We start from the raw sequence: 23,237 nt of genomic DNA, 5'->3' as shown, positions 1-23,237 counted from the left end.
CATCTGGAGGTCCACAGATTCCCCACTCGTTGCAGATAGCATGGGAGTGGACTCGATTCAAAGCCCGTCTGAAGAGAAGCTCCTCTGTAAGGAGAACAGCTCTCACTCATGTTACTGAAGCTTGTGCAGGAGAAATGAATTGAACTCCATGTTACTTGGCTGGAGACAGGGAATACCCACTTGGATTCCCTCTTTCAGTGCACCATTGTAGTTCAGTCCTGCATGAACATTTCCTTGGTTTGTTCCTTGTCGTTTGAATAGATTAATATAGACTTGTCAGGCCGGAACCCTACAACTGTACAACTTCTTGCATATTCTTAAAGCTTTCTGGTTTTGAAAGTGCTGGAGTTCATCGACGACAAATCCCTGCCATTCCAAGCCGTATCTGGCTCACACCCTCCACAAAGTTAGTGCTTAGAAAGAAACACCAGAATCGGAAGAACAATGTGAGCTGGGGAGCTGGAACTACGAAAAGCAAGCAAGTATATCAGAATTAAAACACAGTTGTGTTCCAGGTCAAACACGGCTGTTTTAACAAGCCTAAGCGCAATGGCTCAAACACAGAAGATTTGGCAATGTTAGCTGCAATTTCCCCAGCCAACTCAGTAAGCATCCTGGGTCATTTTCAAGGCTTGTCTTAACACAAAGTAACATGAAGCTATTGTTTTAAGAAGAAGATTCCAGACTGGAGTGCCATTTTCCTAATTATATTTCTCTGCATATCCTTAAAAAAAACGAGACCTTCAGTCCAAAGCAGAGATGGTCTTGATCTGACCTGCTGTTTTAGGCATGCAGCAAAGGGTAGTACTTGCCATTCTTCATGTTTCTTTACACCAACATACATCTGCATAGATGTCAGTTTGCCAACATGTAACATATTACCCTTATTATAGCTTATACACCCATTCTGAGTTGGCTCTATAAGACACTGGAAGCCTACAATGGTGAGGAATGCCCACTGGAGATAAAACTTAAAATGCCATTGTACTCGCATTTGTTGTTCCTTGTGGAGGTGGACAGAATAGCCACCTCTTTTAATTAGCATCACCTTTTCTTTACTGCAGCATATATTTCAAAGGAGAATGCAAAGGATTTCAATACACTATTGGCAAGAATATATAGGCACTTTGGAGCTCTCCAGCTTCAAGATATGAGCATCTGTTATCCCCCCCAAATAACCTCAAAATGCAGAAATGATTCACTTTGCTTAGTTGCACATACAACGCTACTCATCCGCAATCTGGCTGCTGTAAGGGAGATAAGTAATATGGTCAAACAGCAACTGCTCTGAGATTATGCAGCAGGAAAGAAAGCCTTCATGTTAACATTCAAGGAATTCAGCAGTAAAACTCCCTAATTAATAACTTTTCTCTTGGACTAGGAGAGAATCAGCCAATTAGTAAATGGACATGTCCGGAAACAAGTCCCGCATAACTATTACTTGCCCTTCTCTACAGGTTCTATTGTCATTCATATAACCCAGTGGGTGAAGAAATCCTTCCAGCTTGAAAAACTGGAATGTATAAAGAAAACCTGGTGATAAAAATGATTAAGCTTCAAGTAATAATACAGATGTTGCCACAGGGCAATGTCCCTCTTTGGCCCCATGGCTTACACCGTGTATGTTTTGTTTAAAGTGCTCTTTAGATTTCTGGATAGCTTTGAGTTCATATCCTCTGACCTAGATCCTTCATATGAGCCCAGCACAGCTGAGTAGGAGGTCACAGTAGGGAGGACGGGAGAACCAGAAAAATGAGGCACTTGTTTCCCCCCCTTCTGCTTCCAGATGTTTTTCATTTGTGAGAAATCCAATGTCCCTCCAGCACATCTGGACTCAGATGCTTGTTATATAGATGACTGCAGGAGGATCATTTCTCTTTGGCCCCTGTTCTGTTGGCACTTCCATGTATTTTCCCCTGGAGGGGACCTCTGGGGATAGCAGCTTATGGGTCTCTTTCAGTTTGTTCTTTGCTTTCATAGTGCAGAAGCTAAGACCCATGAAGAGAGCAGATGTTACCATGAAGAAGGTGGAAGCATAGAAGACGTAACTATAGTGGCCCGTGATATCCACAAGAAGACCTGGAACAGAAAAAAGTTCACATCTCAATGGCATACAGAAGTGCAACCTTCCACTTTTTAATAGGATTCCATTCTCCTCCAAAACGCTCACAACCACATACAGTGAGGGGGGGGGGAGTATTTGATTCACTGCTAAATTTGCCCTCTGGCGAAGAAATGACCAGCCCATAATTGTAATGGTGGGTTTATTGTAGCTGTGAGAGACAGAATAATAACAGGAAAAACCCCCAGAAACCCTATAGGACGCACTTTTTCTCCTCCAAAAATGAAGGGGAAATGTGTGTGCGTCCTATGGGGCGAATGCAGGCTTTCGCTGAAGCCTGGAGAGCGAGAGGGGTCGGTGCACACCGACCCCTCTGCTCTCCAGGCTTCGCGGACCTCTCCGCAAGCAGCGGGAGCGCTCCCGCTGCTTGCGGAGAGTTGCCTGCATGCTGAAGCCTGCGCACGCTGAGCTCAGCGCATCCAGGCTTCGCGGACCTCTCTGCAAGCAGCGGGAGTGCTCTCGCTGCTTGTGGAGAGTTGCCAGCATGCTGAAGCCTGCACGTGCTGAGCTCAGCGCGTCCAGGCTTCGTGGACCTCTCAGCAAGCAGCAGGAGCCAGCACTGGGTTCCCATGGCTTGCAGAGAGCTGCCTGTTTGAGGGCTGGGGTCGGGGAAAGCTCATTTCCCCCCCTTTATTTCCCCCCAAAAAAACTAGGTACACCTTATGGGACGGTGCGTCCTATAGGGCGAAAAAGACGGTACCTGTAATCCCAGCTCATTACAGTACCTGTACAAAAGACACCTGTCAACAGAAGCAATCAATCCAGCAGATTCCAAACTAGCCACCATGACCAAGACCAAAGAGCTGTCCAAGGATGTCAGGGACAAAAAAAATACTTTCCCCCCTCACTGTACAGATGGCCTCATCCAGCAGCAAATGCAGCTGCCTCTGGTCTCCCCACCCGAAAGGTATTTCTACACTATAAACATGATCCCAATTTAACTGTCTTTGCTTCCCCACCCACCACAATATATATTTATGAATTGTGGTCTGGCGATTCTGCTGAGATCTGTTCCAAATCTTAATGCCCCATTCCCAGAAGAACTAGTTTCCAGGATCCCTAGGGCAAGGGAATATAAGTCAGTGGTGAAGACAGGACCAAACTGTTTTTGGTCCTAGTATCTGTTCTTTGCCACCATGGTGTTGGTAGCAACCAAACACTGCCTCATCACTTTCTCATAGCCCAATAGGTGATTCTTTGTTTGCTTCTTTCCAAGAGACATTTGGAGGCTGGCAAGGAGAAAACATTCTGTAAGTGCCTCCACACCCCCACACCCCCATTGTGGAATGCTTTCTCCAGAGAGGCATGCCTAGCAAGGTCTTTATCATCATTTCAGTAAGACATTTGCATTCTCCTAGATATTTAGATGGCAGTAATGGTCAGGGTTTGGTTGTCTACAGTTCTTCATTCTTGTGAGTGAGATAGTTATTTTATGTTGTTAGGTGCTGACCTTTAAAGCCCTAAACGGCCTCAGTCCAGTATACCTGAAGGAGCATCTCCACCCCGATCGTTCTGCCCAGACACTGAGGTCCAGATCTGAGACCTTCTGGCGGTTCCCTCACTGCAAGAAGTGAGGTTACAGGGAACCAGGCAGAGGGCCTTCTCGGTAGTGGTGCCCGCCCTGTGGAATGCCCTCCCATCAGATGTCAAGGAAATAAACAACTATCTGACTTTTAGAAGAAAACTGAAAGCAGCCCTGTTTAGGGAAGTTTTAAATGTTTGATCTTTTATTGTGTTGGATATAAATAATAAATAGTAAATAATAAATTGTTGTTCTTCTGAATTCTGCACCAGTAGCTCTTTTCAGGCATTTTGCTTAAACATAAAACCCAAGATGCTGAGTGGGGAGGCAAGTGTGTTAAGTTCTGCCTCCTTCCTACATCACCATCACATTCCACAAGTTGGAAGGTGAGCTTCTGAAACAGGGAGTCTCCTGTATTCATGGAGGCTCCTTGCATGTACCATATTTTTCGCCCCATAGGATGCACCGGCCCATAGGACGCACCTAGTTTTTTTGGGGGAAAATAAAGGGGGGGATTTATTTTTTTTCCCCAGGCGCGGGGCTGGGGTGGGGGATGCCTGAGCTTCCCCCGACCCCAGCCCCCAGAACAGGCTGCTATCCACAAGCCTAGGGAGCCCGGTGGGAAGTTGCGCCGGTCTCCCCAGGCTTGCGGATATCTGTCCCCCAAGCTTGTGGGGCTGGTGGTGGGGAGAAGCGCACTTCTCCCCAGTGCCAGCCTCCAAACCAGGTCGGGGAATAGCGGGATGGCGGTGCTCTGCCTCCCCGCTGTCCCCCGAGCTTGTGGGGCTGCCCGATATCTGCATGAAGGATGCAGGCTACTATCCACAAGCCTTGGGAGCCCGACGGGAAATCCCACGGCTTGTGGATAGCTTCCTGAAGCCTGCATTCGCCCATAGGACGCACACACATTTCCCCTTCATTTTTGGAGGGGGAAAAGTGCGTCCTATAGAGCGAAAAATATGGTAATAGAAAACCCTGGGCAGTCAACCAATTTGATATTTCCTTCCTGTGGCCTTTGGTCTATTTTTGTAAAGCCTGGTAAAACTGCTGCATCATAGTTTGCTCATCAATTATCTCTATTTGACGTCTTTTTAAAAATGCATTGAATTTCACATGCTTGCTTGCTCCATAGAGCCTTGAAACTCTGGCTCTGAAAGGTCACTAGATAATTGAAAACAGCCATCTGGCTTCTCAAACCGCATGGCAACAGGCAGGAATAGCCAGAGTGTCTGATGGCTGATTCATACTATGAGCCAATTGTGTTGGATGTGTGTACCCAAACATTTGTTGCAGTGAATAGCACACAAATTGTAAGAATAGGAGAAACACACTAAGCAACAAGGGGGAGGGTGTGTGGAAATATCCACAGGGGTTCTTTTGTTTTAGGATGGAGCTGGCCTGAACTTTTTCAGCTCTTCCTCAAGGACATTAAAATACAAAGGTAAACATGTAGGGTTGAATCCAAACTTCCCATGAGCTGAGTTTTCTCACAGAAAGAGCACTCCCAGCACCCACCTACAGAAAAGTGGGGGAAAGGTTATTTTTGCTGATTCTTTGAGCAACTCTTCACAATCTGGAGCAACCTTCCCAAACTTCCAGATATTTTGGATCACAACACCCACCAGCCCTTACAATTAGCCATGCTGGCTGGCAGGGCTGATGGGAGTTTTAGTGCAAAACAACTGGAGGATACCAGGTTAGGGAAAGGCTGATCAAAAGAAGGGATAGCCAACATGGAGTGTCTAAAGCAACCGCTGTGCCTCAGTGCTTGCCATTTCAAGGCTGTAGTAGTTTTACCTGCAGGGAAGTCTATGACCCCTGCCAAATTCTGCTGAAGTTCTTGTACTTGCGGAATACCCAATGTCTCAGGCCCTGCCCACATCTTACCTGCAAGAGGGGGTCCAATGAGAATGGTGACACTCTCCAAGATGGTGAAGAGACCCAAGGCACTGGAGAACCTGTCCATCTCTACCACATCCATTAACACCTGGAAGAGAAGAGCACCGATGACACTCATGGAGACACTGTAGACCAAGCAGTAGAAGACAAGGACGGTGTAGTCAGCTGAGATTGCGCAGATGAGGTTACTCAGGCCGTTGAGGAGGACAGCCAGGCTAAAGAGGTAGATCCTCCGGCCAGTGAAGACGTTGAGGCCTGAGAGCAGGCCCGCCATGGGGCGCATGAATATGTTGATGAACCCAATGATGGAGATGAGCAGGGCTGCCTTGCGCTCCGGCACTCCACTGAAGATGGCGTAAGGCACCAGGTAGATGAGGGGCAGCACGAAACCCATCACCATCCAAGACACGCCAATGGTGTAGATCTGGTAGCCTTTGTTATTGCAGAAGACGTCAAAAGCCAGGTACTTCTGTAGGGTCTGGATGCAAGCGGCACACCTGGGCCGAGGCAGTTCCTTTTCATGATGCACATTGTTTCCATTAGACAAACAGGCCCCTTCAGGTGGCTGTTCAAGGTAGGGCTTTGGTGATGGGGCAGGCAACTGGACTGGCACCACCGGCCTCATCACAGCCCCACAAACGCAGCAGTTCAGCAGCACCCCGCCAAAGATGAGGAAAGTGTTTCTCCAGCCCATCTCGTCGAGCATGTACTGGGAGAACAGTGGCCAGAGCGTGAGGCCAATGGAGACACCTGTGGAGGCCAGAGCGTTGGCCAGGGCTCGGCGGCGTATGAAGTAGTAGCCAAGCACGGTGACTCCAGCCTGGAAGCTGAAACATGACCCCAAGCCTTTAAAGAAAGAAGAGATTCAAGAATGTGAATTTGGAATGTTGGAGTTTTAGATATATTGTGTGTTTATCAAGCACTTTTAAGGTGTTCAGAACACATTACATGAATTAGTTCAGTGGCCCTCTAAGGCCAAGGCAACCAGTCTAAGGAGGATGGAGGCAAAACAGTCTCCCTGCCCCAGTTTTCAGACCACATGAGATCTTTATTCAAGAGCAGCTATATTTTACAGCACCTCAAGCGTTGTACACAATCAAAAGTATAACAACAATAGTAATGTATATGGTCAAGAACTCTCCTATTTATGAATGTACTTAAAGGTTAGCAAAAAAAAAAAAGGAAAAAGTATTTGCACTTTTCTATGCTTGGACAAAAACAGAAAAGAGAAAACGCAAGTCGCATTGCCCACTAGACAAAAATCTTATGAAATAGGAGGTCTTATATTTCCAAATACGATACCATTATTTTCAATCTACAGAGGAACCTTGGTTTTCAAGCGTCTCAAAAGCCAAATAATTGAGAACCCGAATGCCAAAAACCCAGAATAATTACTTCCGTTTTAACAAGGGTGTTAAAGCTCTTAAGTAATTACGTTCGAAAACCAAGGTTCCACATGATATTGAAAAGTACTATTAAATGGTATGATAAACTAAACCATCCTCAAGGACAGTTCATTGAGCAGAGCTGTGTTGAAATCCAATTATAATATGATGGGCTTATAAGAAAAATTATGTACAACAGACACTAACTGCTTTACCAGGAGGCGTCTGCATATGGAGGAGGAGGGGAGGACATTTTTGACTATTCCCTATCCTTCAAGCAATGCCCACCTCCCCAAAATAAATCTGTTGTGGAGGGTCCCCCAAATGGCAAGAATCACCTCTCCTCTTCCGCGAATGTATACCTCCACTGGCACACTGCGCTCCTTCCCCAATCCTGTTGTTATGGTGCTACCCAGGACTAAGCCATGGTTTGGCCTCACATTAAATATACCGTATTTTTCGCTCTATAGGACGCACTTTTCCCCCTCCAAAAATGAAGGGGGAAAGTGTGTGCGTCCTATGGAGCGAATGCAGGCTTCAGGCAGCTATCCGCAAGCCTTCGGAGCCCAGTGGGAACTCCCGCCGAGCTCAGCGGGAGTTCCCACTGGGCTCCGAAGGCTTGCGGATAGCAGTCTGTTCTCCACAAGCCCTCTGAGCGCGGCAGGAGTTCCCGCTGGGCTCCGAAGGCTTGCGGATAGCAGTCTGTTCTGGGGGCTGGGGTCGGGGGAAGCTCGGGCTTCCCTTGTCCCCAGCCCCGCAAGCTCCGCTTCCCCCCCTTTATTCCCCCCCTAAAAACTAGGTGCGCCCTATGGAGTGAAAAATACGGTAAATCTTTCGTTCCAGACAAAATATGAACTATAACCAAGGTTACAGTCTCTACTGAGAGAGGCAAACCACAAACCGAGGTTGGAACATAACACTAAGCCAAGCCATGGTTAAGCCCTTGGTAGCAGGAATGCAGCAGCCCCCATCTCCTGCCTGGGAACCCACACATTTTCTCATTCGTGCTAAGCCACAGCTTGGCTGAGTGCTGCATGAACTGAGTGCTGCATGAACTGGGGCACCACATGTTACAAAACCCGGACGAAGCTTCTGCATACCAACCCACGTGGAGACTCTACTCACCTGTGATGAATCCTGCTGTTATGTAAAGGTGACTAATGGACTTGGAGAAAGCACTGGCAACCATGCCCACCCCGCTGAGAAGGCCTCCAAGCATCACAGTGGTCCTGCAGCCAAATCGTTCCACCAAAATGCTGCAAAGAGGCCCTGAAAAAGCAAACTTCAGCGTCAATCAGAGCAGGAGGAGCGCTGTCAAAATACGATGCTGTGGGCCCCTCCCAGGTAATAGCAGTCGTCACCCACATAACCCAAGGCTATGTTATGCAAAAACAGAATTGTAAAGGGCAAGAAGATACTCCTGTACCACTGTCTAAACTTTCTGCTCAGAGTATCAACACTAATGTTCCAAAGCAAATATTTATGCCTTCTTGCCGGTAAGTTCATGCAGTAGGCCTAGTCCAAAATGGGAAAAGGTTGGAGGCGGGGGCAGAAAAGATAATGTGGACCGCAATTTGTGTACAAACCACTCAGAATAAAAGCAAATGCCAAGGGGAACAGGTAGCAGCACTTACAGTGTGGGCAAGACAGGACATGTGAATGCAGCCTCCGTGTGGTGAACAATGCGCTGGGTTTCAGTGTGGGAGATGTAAGAAGGGATGAATCCATATTTCTGTAAACTAATATGGCCTTTCCGGAGGGAGCTGGGGAGCAATCTGAATAAGCGTGATTTGTTTGGCAAGATCTAAACAAACTCAAGCAAAATATGCTCCTCAGCAAAAGGGAGGAAGGCTGTGGTCTGTGAACTGCCTTACGTATACAGTACTGTATAATGATGACAACTGGGCTACCAACTACCTGGGTACATAATATATTCAGTAGCATATGTATGATACCATAGCTTTTTTTGGTCCAACAGATGCCTCTCTGGTAATAGGAATTCCCCCCCCCCCCAGGACTTGATTTCCTCAGCAAGTTCTCAGGTAAGCAGGAGAAGAACAGGAAGTGGCGTTTGCCCTTTACGTGACTTTTTCAGTGGCTTAAATTACTGTTTAAACATGACCTTCCTCTGTGTTTGTGTGTGTGAAGATGTCTTTTCCAGAGGAAATAAATCCCAACCCCAATCAAATCCTGCCAATAACCCAACATATTCCCACTCATCCCCGACATTTATTGGAAAGCTTTCTCTCATTACTTTTATTTCTTGCCAAAAGCAATTTTCTGAAGCCAAAAGGCTTCATTTGCAGTTGGCTATGACATTTTTTTTTGGGGGGGGGAGGGGTTTCAAATTAGCCCCTCTTACAATATAGGTCCTCACAGACTAGTAGAGGTGTGGTCATTGCATACATAACCAGCAGGTGAGATGTTACTGGTGGGACACAGTCCAGTTTCCCCCCTCAGCACGTGAGGGGATGTTTGCCTGAATACACCTACGAAGACTCCTTGGGCAACCTCAGTTTCACAGATTGAGGCTCCTTGGTTGAATATACAGTGGTACTTCAGGTTAAGTACTTAATTCGTTCCGGAGGTCCGTACTTAACCTGAAACTGTTCTTAACCTGAAGCACCACTTTAGCTAATGGGGCCTCCTGCTGCTGTCGCGCCACCGGACCACAATTTCTGTTCTCATCCTGAAGCAAAGTTCTTAACCTGAAGCACTATTTCTGGGTTAGCGGAATGTGTAACCTGAAGCGTCTGTAACCTGAAGCGTATGTAATCCGAGGTGCCACTGTATAGCCTTGCATATATGAGGTTGTAGGTTTTATTTCTGCTTTAAGATCTCTTTGTTTTTAAGGGACACAAGGGCATGGCTGTCCCTTGCTCTCAGGCCACCAACTTCTGACTTGGAAAATTCTGGTGCCCCGGTGGGATTGTAGCCTGAATGCTATGACCAAGTCTTAAGAGCGTGGAGTCAGTGACCTTTGAGACCCCTTTTTTCTTCCTCATGTGGAAGTAGGCTGTAGAAGCATGGTCCTCAATTGACTAGCAAACTCAGAGGAAACTCAAAGCAAAAATTTGCGGAAAAATGAGATGGTTACAGAAGATATGTTTAAAAATACAATAATAGTTTTGACTCTGTGCTAGCATTTGAGTGACAAAGGAAGTAGAAGGAGGTGGATAACAATTAAGGAATTATTATGTTTTCTGAATGTATTGGAAAATTTATATAGAAAGGTTTATTGTTTTGTGTACATTCAATTGTAAGATAAAACATATGTGAAGGGACTTGACAGGAAGTCAAAAGTGAAGAAAAGATTTTGTAAGCTAAAAAGGGGAAAATGTTTATTTTCATTATTATCATTATTATTCTTTGTATGTGTGTGTGTGTTTTGTATGGGATGTTTGGGAGGAAATAAGACGGTAAGTAACAAATAACAAACAAAATATTGATGTATGTAATTTTTATTTCTCAATTTTATTTTGTGGTAGTATGGTTGTAATGTTTTTTGTAATATAAAATCATTCAATAATTATTATTTTTTAAAAAAAAGAATGAAGCACGGTCTGCGACTGGAAAAATTGTAGAGTCCCTCCAGAGTTTTTTTAAAAATTGTTTTACAGATGTATTCTGCAACATAGTGGAGCAGCAATAAAACTGCTTGCACATTTGCAAAGCTAAGCAGGGTCCGGTACCATTTCAAATTGGATGGGGGACCACGTGTTGAGATGCCTGCATTGCAGGAGGTTGGACTGGATGATTCTTGGAGTCCCTTCCAACGCTATGATTCTATGAAACATGTCATTGACACAACAATTGTGTATTGGAGGTGGACTTATACTGGGCCACACACAAATAATTTCACTTTACCAGTTGCTCTGCAATGCTTCCTCAAAGATGCCACATTATTGCTGCCTGGAAGGGCAATTGGGTCTTGCACTACAGCGCAACGAGAGTGGGACAACAACTAAAAACAACACGAGAACATTTATGGTATGAAAAGTTAGAAGATTTCAGCAGGAAGCTACAGGACACGCACTGGTTGGAAATGAAGCAGTATGCCCACCCCAAAAACTTTTGCAAGTGCAAACAGCATTGAATGTGGGATCATGTATAACAACCCCAGTATCATCAAATGAGCAAATCATCATTTAGGGTTGTTAAGAGCTTTAACACTCCTGGCAGGGCTCCTGTACCTTTAACAGCAGTTTTTTGTCCAACTATTAAAGGAGCATAAAATCAGCTAGGCCCAGAAAAGATCTCAGACTTGTTGCCATTCATTTATAGTGCTAAATTAGATGGACCGTTACCCTAACTCCTCATAAAGAGGCTTTTAAAATTAATTCTTACCTAATACCTGGAAGAAGGCTGAGTCAAAAGCTGGCACGAAGCCTAAGGTTTAAGGTTGCCCTCTAGCCTGGCTGCTCCTGAGCTTTTAATAGAGATCTGATCTGGAGAAATAACCAGATGATGGGTGCCTCCAGGCTGACAGTATTTTGCAGAAGGGATTCAGGCAATTACCGGAGCTTGAAATATGTGCAGTTAAAGTGGACTGAAGTGCACATAAGCTATCAATGGCCACTAGCCATTGATCCAGTGTCTGGCTGGCAACCCAGCCGGATGGGCGGGGTATAAATAATAAAATTATTATTATTATTATTAATTAGTCATGATGACTATGCTCTGTCTCCATGGCTGGAGGGAGAAATGCTTCTGACTACTAGGAGCAGGAAACTGCAGCAGGGGAAAGCACTGTTGCACTTGGGTCCTGCTTCCGGGCCACTGGTCTGATCCAGCACAGTCTTCTTATGTTCTTATGCTCTCTAGGGCAGCCTTTGCCAACCTGATGCCCTTTCAGATGCTTTGGACCACAAGTCCCATCAGCCCCAGCTAACAAAACAAAACAAAACAAAACAAAACAACAGGACTTTTTGCAGGTTGGAAAGCACAACAAGAAAAGTACAGGATGAACTAATGACTAACACAAATGAGAATAAATGCCCCATTATCATGTAAGCACCCCACATCAAATCAGAACAAATGCTCAATGAAATAGCAGATATAATCTTTTGTGTGGGCAACCCAGGGCAAATGCTCGATAAATAGGTTGCCTGGGAGAGCCCTTTGTTTTTCATGAAATTGCCTGCCAGATCCCTGTTAAAGGCACAGGAGCAGGTTCTGCTCAGACCCAGCAATGCTGTACGGACTTGAATTCTTACACCAGTGAGTAGTTTCTTCCCTGTGAGGCTGTCAGCTCATCTGCAGGGCCCTGGTTGGGACAGATCGAGAACCAGCCTGCTTCTTCCTGTGTGGCCTTGGGATTTCCTAACTGCTCACGTTTCCCAGGACTGGTGAGCATGAAGGGCAAGGTTCAGCCCCAGGTGTCACCTGCCTCCTTTCCCCTAGTCCCACGCTGTTTACAGAGTGAGCACAGGGAAGAAACACCCACAGACAAAAATGAATAAAAATTAGTCAGCACAAAGGAAGGGTGGATGTCGTCCTGGAGATGGGTGGATTGGTTTCACCCTTGCACACAGATAGCTTGAACTGAAACTTTTTTTTTTTTTTAAGGGCAGATTTATAGAACAACAAAACTACTTGGTTTATTGCAATGTTAGGCTAAGAGACTAACACTGACCCCAAAGTCACCTAGAGAGTGTCATGGCCAAGTGCAGGATCTGAACCCTGCTCTTGCTGACCCTGAGGAGGGAAAGTACCTAAGGAGTTTAGCTTTCTCTACATGGAGGCACAGGCCGGACTGGAAAGGCTTGGGGGTTGGTTTGTTTTCTTGCCAGGGTTTAAGAGTTTAAGACCTCAGGAAATTTCAGCACATTGAACAGCTTCTGGATGTTGGGAAACGACACCCTGCTTGTTAAATGTTCAGGAGCTAACAAAGATGTTGGCAACCCTAGACAGACCTCAGGGCATACATGGTCACCCGCTGATTTGTAAATAGCTCTTTTAAAGACACAGGACCAAGCCAGTCCCTTTTCCTGGCTCATTGCCAAACCCTAGATTAACACAGGAGCCAGGTATACATTTATTTTTCTTATGCAACGTTAAACTTTTACCCATTTTCTAGGTTAACTGAATGGGGTATAGGGCTGCCAACTTTTTCTCTGGGCAGGGCTTTGTGCTTTCAACTGCCAGGTGTTAAAGGCACAGCAGCCTTGCCAGAAACAAGTTGGCAATCCTACTCATGCTGCTGTTTGAAGAAATCTGAGTGTTTTCCCTTTGCTCAGCTCAACATGATCCTATTACATGATTAATCACTGTGACTGCTTAAATCTCTCTTCCACCTTATCTCTAGTTTATGTAAACCTCCCAGTCATGTGGACTGTGAGGGTACATATATAGAACAAACTAAATTTACGCAGAGTGCTGCAGCAACAGAGCAATGTGGCAGGCAGTGCCAGATCAGTGTGACTGGGTAGCCTAAGAGCTCAAATCCTTCGAGGGTTTTTTCTCCCTGGAAAAAGTTGCTCTGATTGCAGCAGGAATTATTGATGATGATGATTTAATTTGTACCCTGTCCATCTGACTGGGTTGCCCCTGCCACTCTGGGCAGCTTCCAACATATATAAAGCATAATAAAACATTAAACATTAAAAAAATAACCCATTCCCTATACAGGGCTGCATTCAGAGGTCTTCTAAAGGTTATATAGTTTCTTATCACCTTGACATCTGATGGGAGGGCATTCCACAGGGTGGGCACCACTACCGAGAAGGCCTTCTGCCTGGTTCCCTGTAACTTCACTTCTCACACTGAGGGAACTGCCAGAAGGCCCTCGGAGCTGGATCTCAATGTCCTGGCTGAACGACGTGGGTGGAGATGCTCCTTCAGGTATACACAGCTAAGGCCATCCAGGGCTTTAAAGGTCAGCACCAACACTTTGAATTGTGCTCGGAAATGTATTGGAAGCCAATGTAGGTCTTTCAAGACTGGAGTTATATGGTCCTGGAGGCCGCTTCCAGTCACCAGTCTGGCAGCCAAATTCTGGATTAGTTGCAGTTTCTGAGTCACCTTCAAAGATAGCCCCACATAGAGTGCATTGCAGTAGTCCAAGTGGGAGATATCCAGAGCATGTACCACTCTATCATGACAATGCGCAGGCAGATAGGATCTCAGCTGGCACACCAGAGCAGGGGCATAGGAAGGGGAGTGTGGGGTGTGTGGTCTGCCCCAGGTGTCATCCTTCATGGGGTGACAAAATGGCAGACCACAGGGGTCAGAACTTACCGTGGGGCCTGGCATGCAGCGTGCCCGAGCCACGTGTCTCTCCTGGGAGTGGCACAGTAGCTTGGGGCCCCACGCTGCCCAAAACGGCAGCATGGGGCTTGCGTCCACCAGGTGGGCTCTGTGGGCAGCTCACTGCAGTGCCCCCATGTGTGGATCGCTGCGGCGCCCCCATGGGCGGATTCCTTGTCCCCACCGCTCCAGGTGCCGGAACAGCTAGCTACGCCCCTGACCAGATGGAGCTGGTAGACAGCCGCCCTGGACACAGAATTAACCTTCATGGACAGCTTTGAGTCCAAAAGGACTCCCAGGCTGTGCACCTGGTCCTTCAGGGGCACAGTTACTCCATTCAGGACCAGGGAGTCCCTCATACCTACTTGCTCCCTGTCTCCCAGAAACAATACTTGTGTCTTGTCAGGGTTCAACCTCATCCCATTAACTGCTATGCATCCTCCCACTGCCTCCAGACACTCTCACAGGCCGTTCACCACCTTAATCTTTAATTTCTCTGTGCTATAACTTAATTGCTTGTTTATGGCCTCCATCCTTTGCATGAGGTGCAAAATACATAGTAGCCAAAGGCACAGATTAATACCTAACCTGAGGAAACAGTAAGCTAATGGCATGTTCAAGACCTGCTGTTGCATTTATCAGGAGTCTGTTGTATAGAGGTGTCATATATCAATAAAACCAGGTAAGCACAAGATGTACTGTAATTTCGTTTCCCTTTTTCCCATCTAGCACAGGCTCCCTCAACCTCGGCCCTCCAGATGTTTTTGGCCTACAACTCCCATGATCCCTAGCTAGCAGGACCAGTGGTCAGGAATGATGGGAATTGTAGTCTCAAAACATCAGGAGGGCTGAGGAAGCCTGCTCTAGAACCTGAGGCCACTCAATAAAGCTGAATGTTGACCCATCGTGCGGATTTGAACCGCTGACCTTCTGATCGGCAAGATCAAGAGGCTCAGTGGTTTAGACCACAGCGCCACCTGCTCCCCTACCGGTAGCTGGGAATCACAAGTGGGGAGAGTGCTGTTGCACTCAAGAATTATCTGTAGGCTTCCCAAAGGCATCTAGCTGGCCATTGTGTGAACAGGGTGCTGGACTAGATGGGACATTGGCCTGTTCCTGTGGAGCTCTCCTTAAGTCTCCAGGTTGTATTTGGCATCTGTGTAGTAATAGTGAAGTGGGCTGAAACAGACGAGTCTGTACAGATCAGGAAGCTAAAGGCAGTCGAGCAACAGCTTTTAGATGGGTTTCATTGACTGAGGACTTTCTGTGAGTTGTACTTTGGGGCTGTGTCAGAAGCTGAGATATAAAAGCTAGGAGCTCCATGGCACCTTAAACCTAGCTTATGGGCACAACAACGGAATGGCTAGGTGCGCTTTTTTATAATAAGATTTTTTATAATAAGAATAAAAAATAAGAATTTTTTATAATAAGAATACAAAGCTGAAAATGAATGAACTGCAGCTAAAATATTATGTTTGCTTTTTACATGGTCTAGTCCCACCCCTGACCACCCCCCTAATATTCTTAAGAGGGTCTCTTCTCCAGTCTTCAGAGAGTAGCTGGAAGTGGGGAGGCAGAAAAACGTTCTCCTTTCCTTCCACTCTGCAGTTTTAATCGAAATCTTAGGTGCAGTACTGCGCCCAGAGCTCAGAAACTGCTCGTGCTAATAAAATTCCCTGTCGCAAAATATGCCTAGAACAATGGGAGTTTCAAACACTGACTTCGGGTGCCTTTTGCGAAGGATGTTCATATAAGTAAAAGCAAACACTCACCCCCTGCATGGAGCACAGCTGTCATGATGGAAGGAAACCATGATGTCTCGCTGTTGCTAGCCTGGAAATCACGCTGCAGGTCCTTGAAGAAGACCCCAGTGCACGAAGGGAAGCCCAGTGTTAAGCCTTGAACAATCACGGTGGCTACTAAGACCACCCACGCCCATCCTCGATCCTGGTCTTTGGAGATCCTAGCAGTTGCCTCTTCTTCTTTGGGCATTTTTTTTTTTTCTGAGCAAGCTTCGTTAGAGGAAAATGCACAAACGAAAGTGATGCAGCAGCTGCAAAGAAGACAGAAAAAAAGATTTGCTGAAAAATAGAAGAATTTGTTGTGCTTCTCTAGAGAGCCTCTCAGTTCTGGTGTCACCAGCCTGCCTGAGAAAGGTCTGTCATCTCCTTTTATTTCACAAGATTATGAATGCTTCTAGGTATAATGTTAGACACACCTCCAGTGAGGAAAGAGCTAGCTGGTATTACTCAACACCAGCACCCTGCCAGTTTTCCCTTTCACCTGCTTTCGGTCAATGGAATCCCCTTGCTGCCTTTATCGAATGTCATAAAATTCTTGTGCCAAGACAAGAAGGCTCTGCCCGTAAATGTCAATCCCAGTGTAAAGTCTGTACAGTTCTGCTGAGAATTAAGTTGTAATGACTTCTCTTGCACAAGTTCCTGTCCGAGTTGTCCTATTTGTCCCAGGATACAACAGAAAGTGCCTTTCACTTTCATGGTCAACTCAGGTACCTCCAGGGGTCCAGGGCGCTTCCAGATGACCTGTTTATTGAGCATTTGTCCTGATTTGTTTTCTGGGAGGTTAGATGGTGTTACATCAAAGCAAGTGTTATTCCCACCCATCCCAGTGCATTTTCTTTCCCCATCACAAAAATGTCCAGTCTTTTTGAGAAGGGGATTTGTTGCTCAAGTTTGTAACCTGCATTTGCCGATATGTGAGTGAATTGCCCCCCCAAATAGTGGCAACTTGGAAGTGCCCTCCAAAATAAATAAATAAAAGAGACCACTGGTTGTTTCCTTTGGAATGCCCCACTCAGTTATGCAGGAGTGGAGACGGGGAAACAGCTTATGCAATATTTGTTCCATCAGATAAAATATGTGGCGCCCTCACTACTCGGAGCTACTAATGGTCAGCAGAAGCAGGTACAAAGGAACAAGGGTGTTATCTAGGTGACCTCTAGCAGGGCCAAGACTGGCCTGGTCCAGTTGAAAAATGCATGGTTGGTCCACTATTCTATCGCCAAACCTAACCGGGCATTTTGCTGGCAGAGAGTCGGAGGAAGAAGTTGGGATGCATGCCTCAAAGCTGTCAGGCCTTCTTCTGTATGTTCCTCTCCCCTGAGTTCCATAAACTAGCCAGTGTAGTGGTCTCCTAGGTATTTAAGGGATCATGTGTTGCCAGCAGTCTGTTTTCCAACCCTCAAAATTTCACCAGAAGTAGCGGTAGTTAATTTTTAATGCCACATAAATGAATCAAAAGCAGGGAGGTGGTCACCCTCTATGGATTCTGCAGCCTGAAATGCCCATTTCGTGTTGCTTCATAGTAACGCTGGTGCTGAACGCAGAACATTGTGACCTCCTTAGTGCTTTGCTACAGCAAGTTCCCAAGGCAGGGGTTCTGGGGGTTATTTTGAACCTGAACACCAAATCCCCTTATTTCTCAGCTATGGTGCTGAAAACTGATTGGACAACACACATACACACCTGTACCAAGAGATAATGTTGTGCCCACTGACTGGCTCCTCTGGTGTGATCTGCCAGTTACACAAACTAGAAGTTTCTGAGTGGGAGCAAGGCAATCCATTTCACCACCACAGCCACACTTACTGGATTACTGACCCTTTATGGATGCTCCAGTTTTTAAAATACCATACTTTATTGCAAGTTACATTTTATTTATACTTAATTTTTAAATACTATGGGGCCAGGTATGTGTGTACACACACATACACAGAGAGAGAGAGGGGGGGGGAAACCTGTGTGAGATGTAGATCAATACATGCAACTATTCATCCTGCCTGGAGTTGGTCAGATTAGGGTGATACAGTGGTACCTCAAGTTACATATGCTTCAGGTTACATACGCTTCAGGTTACAGACTCCGCTAACCCAGAAATAGTGCTTCAGGTTAAGAACTTTGCTTCAGGGTGAGAAGAGAAATCGTGCTCCGGCGGCGCGGTGGCAGCAGGAGGCCCCATTAGCTAAAGTGGTGCTTCAGGTTAAGAACAGTTTCAGGTTAAGTACGGACCTCTGGAACAAATTAATTACTTAACCAGAGGTACCACTGTACTGAAGATCATGAAAGGATGCACTTTCATTACTGCTTTATAGCTGTATAGTTCTTGCCCCCTAGTACTTAACATTTGCTTGGAAATGTTCATAGTTGTACGGTTCTTACCACCAGTATTTAAATGTTTAGAGGAAAGTGCAAAGTGCTGGTGCTTGTAAAACAGGTGTAGGCATCCGAAGGGCCAGGGGCTGGATGCGGCCCAATCGCCTTCTCAATCTGGCCCGCGGACGGTTAGGGAATCAGCGTGTTTTTACATGAGTAGAATGTATCCTTTTATTTAAAATGGGTTATTTGTGGGGAATAGGAATTTGTTCACTCCCCCCCCCCAAATATAGTCCGGCCCACCACATGGTCTGAGGGATTGTGGACCGGCCCACGGCTGAAAAAGGTTGCTGATCCCCTAGTAAAAGTCTTGGTAATCTGTAATGAGGGACGCCGGTGGTGCTGTGGGTTAAACCACAGAGCCTAGGACTTGCCAATCAGAAGGTCGGTGGTTCGAATCCCTGTGATGGGGTGAGCTCCCGTTGCTCGGTCCCTGCTCCTGCCAACCTAGCAGTTTGAAACCACGTCAAAGTGCAAGTAGATAAATTAGCAGTTCGAAAGCACGTCAAACTGCAAGTAGATAAATAGGTACCACTCCGGACTCGGCCAATAAAAATGAGCGCTGCAACCCCAGAGTCGGTCACGACTGGACTAATGGTCAGTGGTCCCTTTACCTTTACCTTTAATCTGTAAAGAAAGCCCAGTGCTCTTATCTCAATATTGCAGACGAGAGAATTGAGACCTAGTGAATTCGAGGCTGAGACAAAATTTGAGCCTAAGTTCACTGCTCTGGCTCTCCGCCGGTATACAACACAGCATCTCTGGAGTCATGAGCTACAACAGCTGCCTCTTTAAAAACATCAACAGCGATACGAAACGGGAACTCCATAACTTGTTGCTCATACCAACCCATGTGGTTCTTTGGAGCCAGTTTCAGGGCTGCCTCCCTTCCTGTCTATACGGAATCAGAAAAATGGCCATCCAGACAAGCGTCCGATTATCAGTTTAGATTTTGTGCAAAGCGGTATTAGAAAGGGGTGGGTTTGCTTCGACCCCCGCGCCGTTTTCAGCAGCGGCAATTTCGAAACGGAGCTTCTTTCCAAGGGCTCACCCGGAGAGAGATCCCTGCACGCCTCGGGGATCCTGAGAAGGCTTATAGCAACTCTCAAATCTGGTGTCGACCGAGAAAGGGATTGTTCCGGTTTCGGACCAGGTGTCAGCGGGGGCGGAGGGGAGGGGGCGTCGTCGTTCCTTTCCCTCCCGAAAACAGGAAATCGAGACCAGGCACCCTTCGATCCAGGACCCTTCGATCACCAAGGGGATCCTTTCTGCACTTTACCCCCATCCTTACTCCCCCCAGGGATCCCCCTCTGGCCTCAGCTAGGGTGATCGAAGAATCCCCATAAGGAAGTGCAGGGCAGAGGCTGGGATCTTAAGAACTCTCCCCCCCTCCACCCCCCCCCCGCGGTCTCGTAGTGATCTTGATCGGGTTCACCAGCCGATCGCCGCCTGCTCACCTGCTCACGCCCCCCAGGCGGGGCTGCTGTTTCCTCCCTTCCCAGGGGCGACCCCGTGGCCCCTTCCTCTTCGCTCTCCACCCCGCTCCACTTCCTCCAAGGGCCGGCCGAGCTCTCGACTCCGGTTCCCTTTCGGTTGCTTATGGAAGAGAAGGAGGAGGAGGAGACTTGGAAGCCGGAGATCCGACAGCGTCGCGCGCTGCCAGAGGAGCCCGGGGCGGGCTGAGGTCAAAGGGGGCCGAGGTCAGGCGAGGAGCCCCGGGGGCGGCTCCTGTTCAATAGGGTGGCGAGGAGGAGAGAGGAGCCTATTGTTGCTTTTGCTTAATTTGATTGGGGTCGTGGGATCTGCCTTGGTTCACCCGCCTCCCCCCCCCCACCCCGCATGCCTTATAGATCTGTTTCCAAAAGTTGTTTTCAAGGTCCTAGATCTCACGGAGGTGGCAAGCCTGTGTCTGTGTGTCGCTTCAGGCTGCAGATGGGGGACTTGTACGTGCTTATCTCACCCTTCCTCCTCGCCAAAGGCGCTTCTCGTCTCCCTCGTTTTACGCTCGTTTCACCTATGCAGGTGAGGCCGAGGGGGAGGGAGGAGAGGGACTGGCCGAAGGTCACCCACTGAACTGCATAACTGAGCAGGGTGAAGCCCAGTGCTGCTATAACACCATAGGAGCCAAATCTTAGGGGTCCCTTCGGCACCCCTCTCCCCCAATAAAATATTTTAGGGCCCCCCCCCCCAAAGTTAAGGGGAATTCCCACTCAAATAGGGTGTGTACCATGTCATGTGATCGATTATGCGGGGCGGGGCTTATCTTCCTCTCCTCCCCCGCCCTCAATATTTTATTCAACTCCACACCCCAGTATAGCACACTGTCTGATGGAACTGGTACTCCGTACCAAACAAAATGTCCCTGCACATAGAAAACTAGCATGCCAGGATCCTGACCTTGCCTCCCACCCCCACCCCCAGCATCACACGTTTTCTATTATTGCAGGGAAACAACCCTCGCTTTGCAGCCCAGACACACATTTCCCAGCTCAGGGAGAAATAAGTAATTAATAGGTAAGTTAATGCAGGGGCGAAACTAGGCTTTATTTCACTCGGGTCAAAGAGCCAGTTTGGCAGAAAAAGAAAAACCCATGCAGTTGTGTACACACAGAGAGAGACTGCGAATCTCAATGGCACCCCAGGGCAACCCCCCCAAAAAACCTGGCTAGCCCTCCCTTAGCTACCACACTGGTTAATGTATTTCTCCTCCAGGCTTGTAATAGACACACACACACACACAAAACTACCTCATATCATATATAAAAGAAGGTAATAAATTACGATCCAGAATTAAACCCAAGTTTGCTTAGGGCTGCTTGAAATGACAGAAAGGTGGGCACCAGTTTCTGGGGCATATCTATAAAGCCTGCCTGCCCTGGGGCTATCAGTTGGCTATCAGTTGGTACTAGCCTTTGGCCCCCACAATAAAATATTTGAGGGTGCCGGACCCCCACACAGTTGATGGGCGTTCCCATTCAAATGGGGTGTGTGAGACTGTGTGTATGATGGCTATGTCCTGTCTCCACAGTTGGAGGCAGCAGTGTTTCTGAATACCAAGTTGCTGGAAACCAGAAGAGGGGAAAGAGTGCTCAAATCTTACTTGTGGGTTTCCTTCAGGCATCCGGTTTGCCACTGTGAGAACAGGATGCTGGACTAGATGGGTCACTGGCTCTCCTGATGTTCTAATGCAGTCATCTGCCAATTATCAGAGCTAAGAGGTATGTCAGGAAATTCACCCCCCCCCAAAGGTAAAGGGACCCCTGACCATTAAGTCCAGTCGCGAATGACTCTGGGGTTGCGGCGCTCATCTCGCTTTACAGGCCGAGGGAGCCGGCGTTTGTCTGCAAACAGCTTTCAGGTCATGTGGCCAGCATGACTAAGCCATTTCTGGCAAACCAGAGCAGCACACGGAAATGCCATTTACCTTCCCGCCAGAGTGGTACCTATTTATCTACTTGCACTTGACGTGCTTTCGAACTGCTAGGTTGGCAGGAGCAGGGACCGAGCAACAGGAGCTCACCCCGTCATGGGGATTCAAACCGCCTACCTTCTGATCGGCAAGCCCTAGGCTCTGTGGTTTAGACCACAGCACCACCCACATCCCCATCCCCCCAATAATCAGGTATTTTGGAGTAAAGGAAAATATGACCTCTTCTTTGTGGGTATAAAGTATGTTGCCTGTCCTTGACTAATACTCAAATGTAAGCTGGTCCTCCTACAGGACTTGTTGGGGTATATTTTATTGTTACTCTTTTGAAAGCTCAAGGGTGTTGGCTACTACACTTCAGAGTCACATACATTAAATAACATTCTAAACAAAGACCAACAAAACACAATGGTTTTTTAAAAACAACCTCTATTCCATTCTAACAGACTAAAATAAATTGTAGACCTCTTCTTCCCAGCTCCTTGCTTTCCCAGAAAGGAACATCTGGAAAACTGGCAACTTTACAAGGGGAGGATGTTGTACCTTTATGTTTTCCTTACTAGTAAATATTTAGGTTCCCTTGCACAGGCCTCAAGGATAGAGAGTTGAGTGGATAAATTGCAGAAATATTTACATGCACTGAAAATTTGAGTTTCTTGGGGCAAATGAAGCAACTGGAAATGACTCATCTGTGACTGTGTCTCAGCTGTCTAGATTTAAATGTTACCCTCTGAACCTTTGGAACCCTTAATAAAAGGCCTGAAGAGGCTGCTGCTCAAGTCAGTTTTATCCAGATCTGCCTTACTGAATCAGAGACTCATAGTAGAGTTGGAAGGGACACCCAGAGTCGTCTCAGGTGGATCAGAGGCAAATACACGCACCAAAGCAAGTGAGGGATGGGCCATCGCTGCTGAGCATGCCCAAAGGATTGGAGTGAGCCGGCGACCATAGAAGACAGCGGTTTAATGTTGCTCATGGAAGGAGTGGGTGGTCAACAGGAAATGCTGCTCTGTGATCAGATGTCAGCTACAGGCTGGATGAGGGCAAAAATGGCAGGCACTCTTAGGAATAAGAGCCTCCAGTCCACTTGTAATCGGCATTCTTCTGGTCACCTTGCAAAGCCATTCCCAAAACCTGCAGGTCACTTACAGTCAGCACCCAAATGACGATGCCAGCGTTGGGAAAGGGCAGCATGCCTCTGAGCATGTGCAGAGTGCCCTCCCTCCCCGCCCTGCTTGCAGCTGAGCAGTGCCAACAACTTTTTCTCTAGAAAATAAAAGCACTGGAAAAGACTATGTAACTGAGCCATTGAAACACTTGGGGGAGTGTCAACTTTTATTGCTGCAAAGCTAACTTTCAATGATATGTACAGTGTTTTGGATTCAGAAAAGGTGTGTGTTTTGGTTTAAAAAAAATCACCAAGGGATATGGTAATTTATGTTGACAGAGTAAGAGCAGTCTC

General features: G+C 46.9%; 1 protein-coding gene across 1 annotated transcript; it reads right to left on the bottom strand.

Annotated features, from left to right (window-relative positions):
- Positions 1–805: 805 nt before the first annotated feature.
- On the bottom strand, positions 806–19,960 carry SLC16A5 (solute carrier family 16 member 5). The gene is made up of 5 exons (XM_082211098.1): positions 19,806–19,960; positions 15,949–16,229; positions 8,054–8,197; positions 5,532–6,389; positions 806–2,079 (listed from the first exon to the last, which is right to left on the bottom strand). Exons 2-5 carry the CDS (start codon positions 16,166–16,168, stop codon positions 1,835–1,837), a joined length of 1,467 nt encoding a protein of 488 aa, XP_082067224.1. The 5' UTR covers positions 16,169–16,229; positions 19,806–19,960; the 3' UTR covers positions 806–1,834.
- Positions 19,961–23,237: the final 3,277 nt, after the last annotated feature.

This window comes from Podarcis vaucheri, assembly GCF_965113315.1.
Source record: "Podarcis vaucheri genome assembly, chromosome: 2".
Taxonomy (NCBI): Eukaryota; Metazoa; Chordata; class Lepidosauria; order Squamata; family Lacertidae; genus Podarcis; species Podarcis vaucheri.
This window is presented reverse-complemented; position numbering and strand designations above follow the sequence as displayed.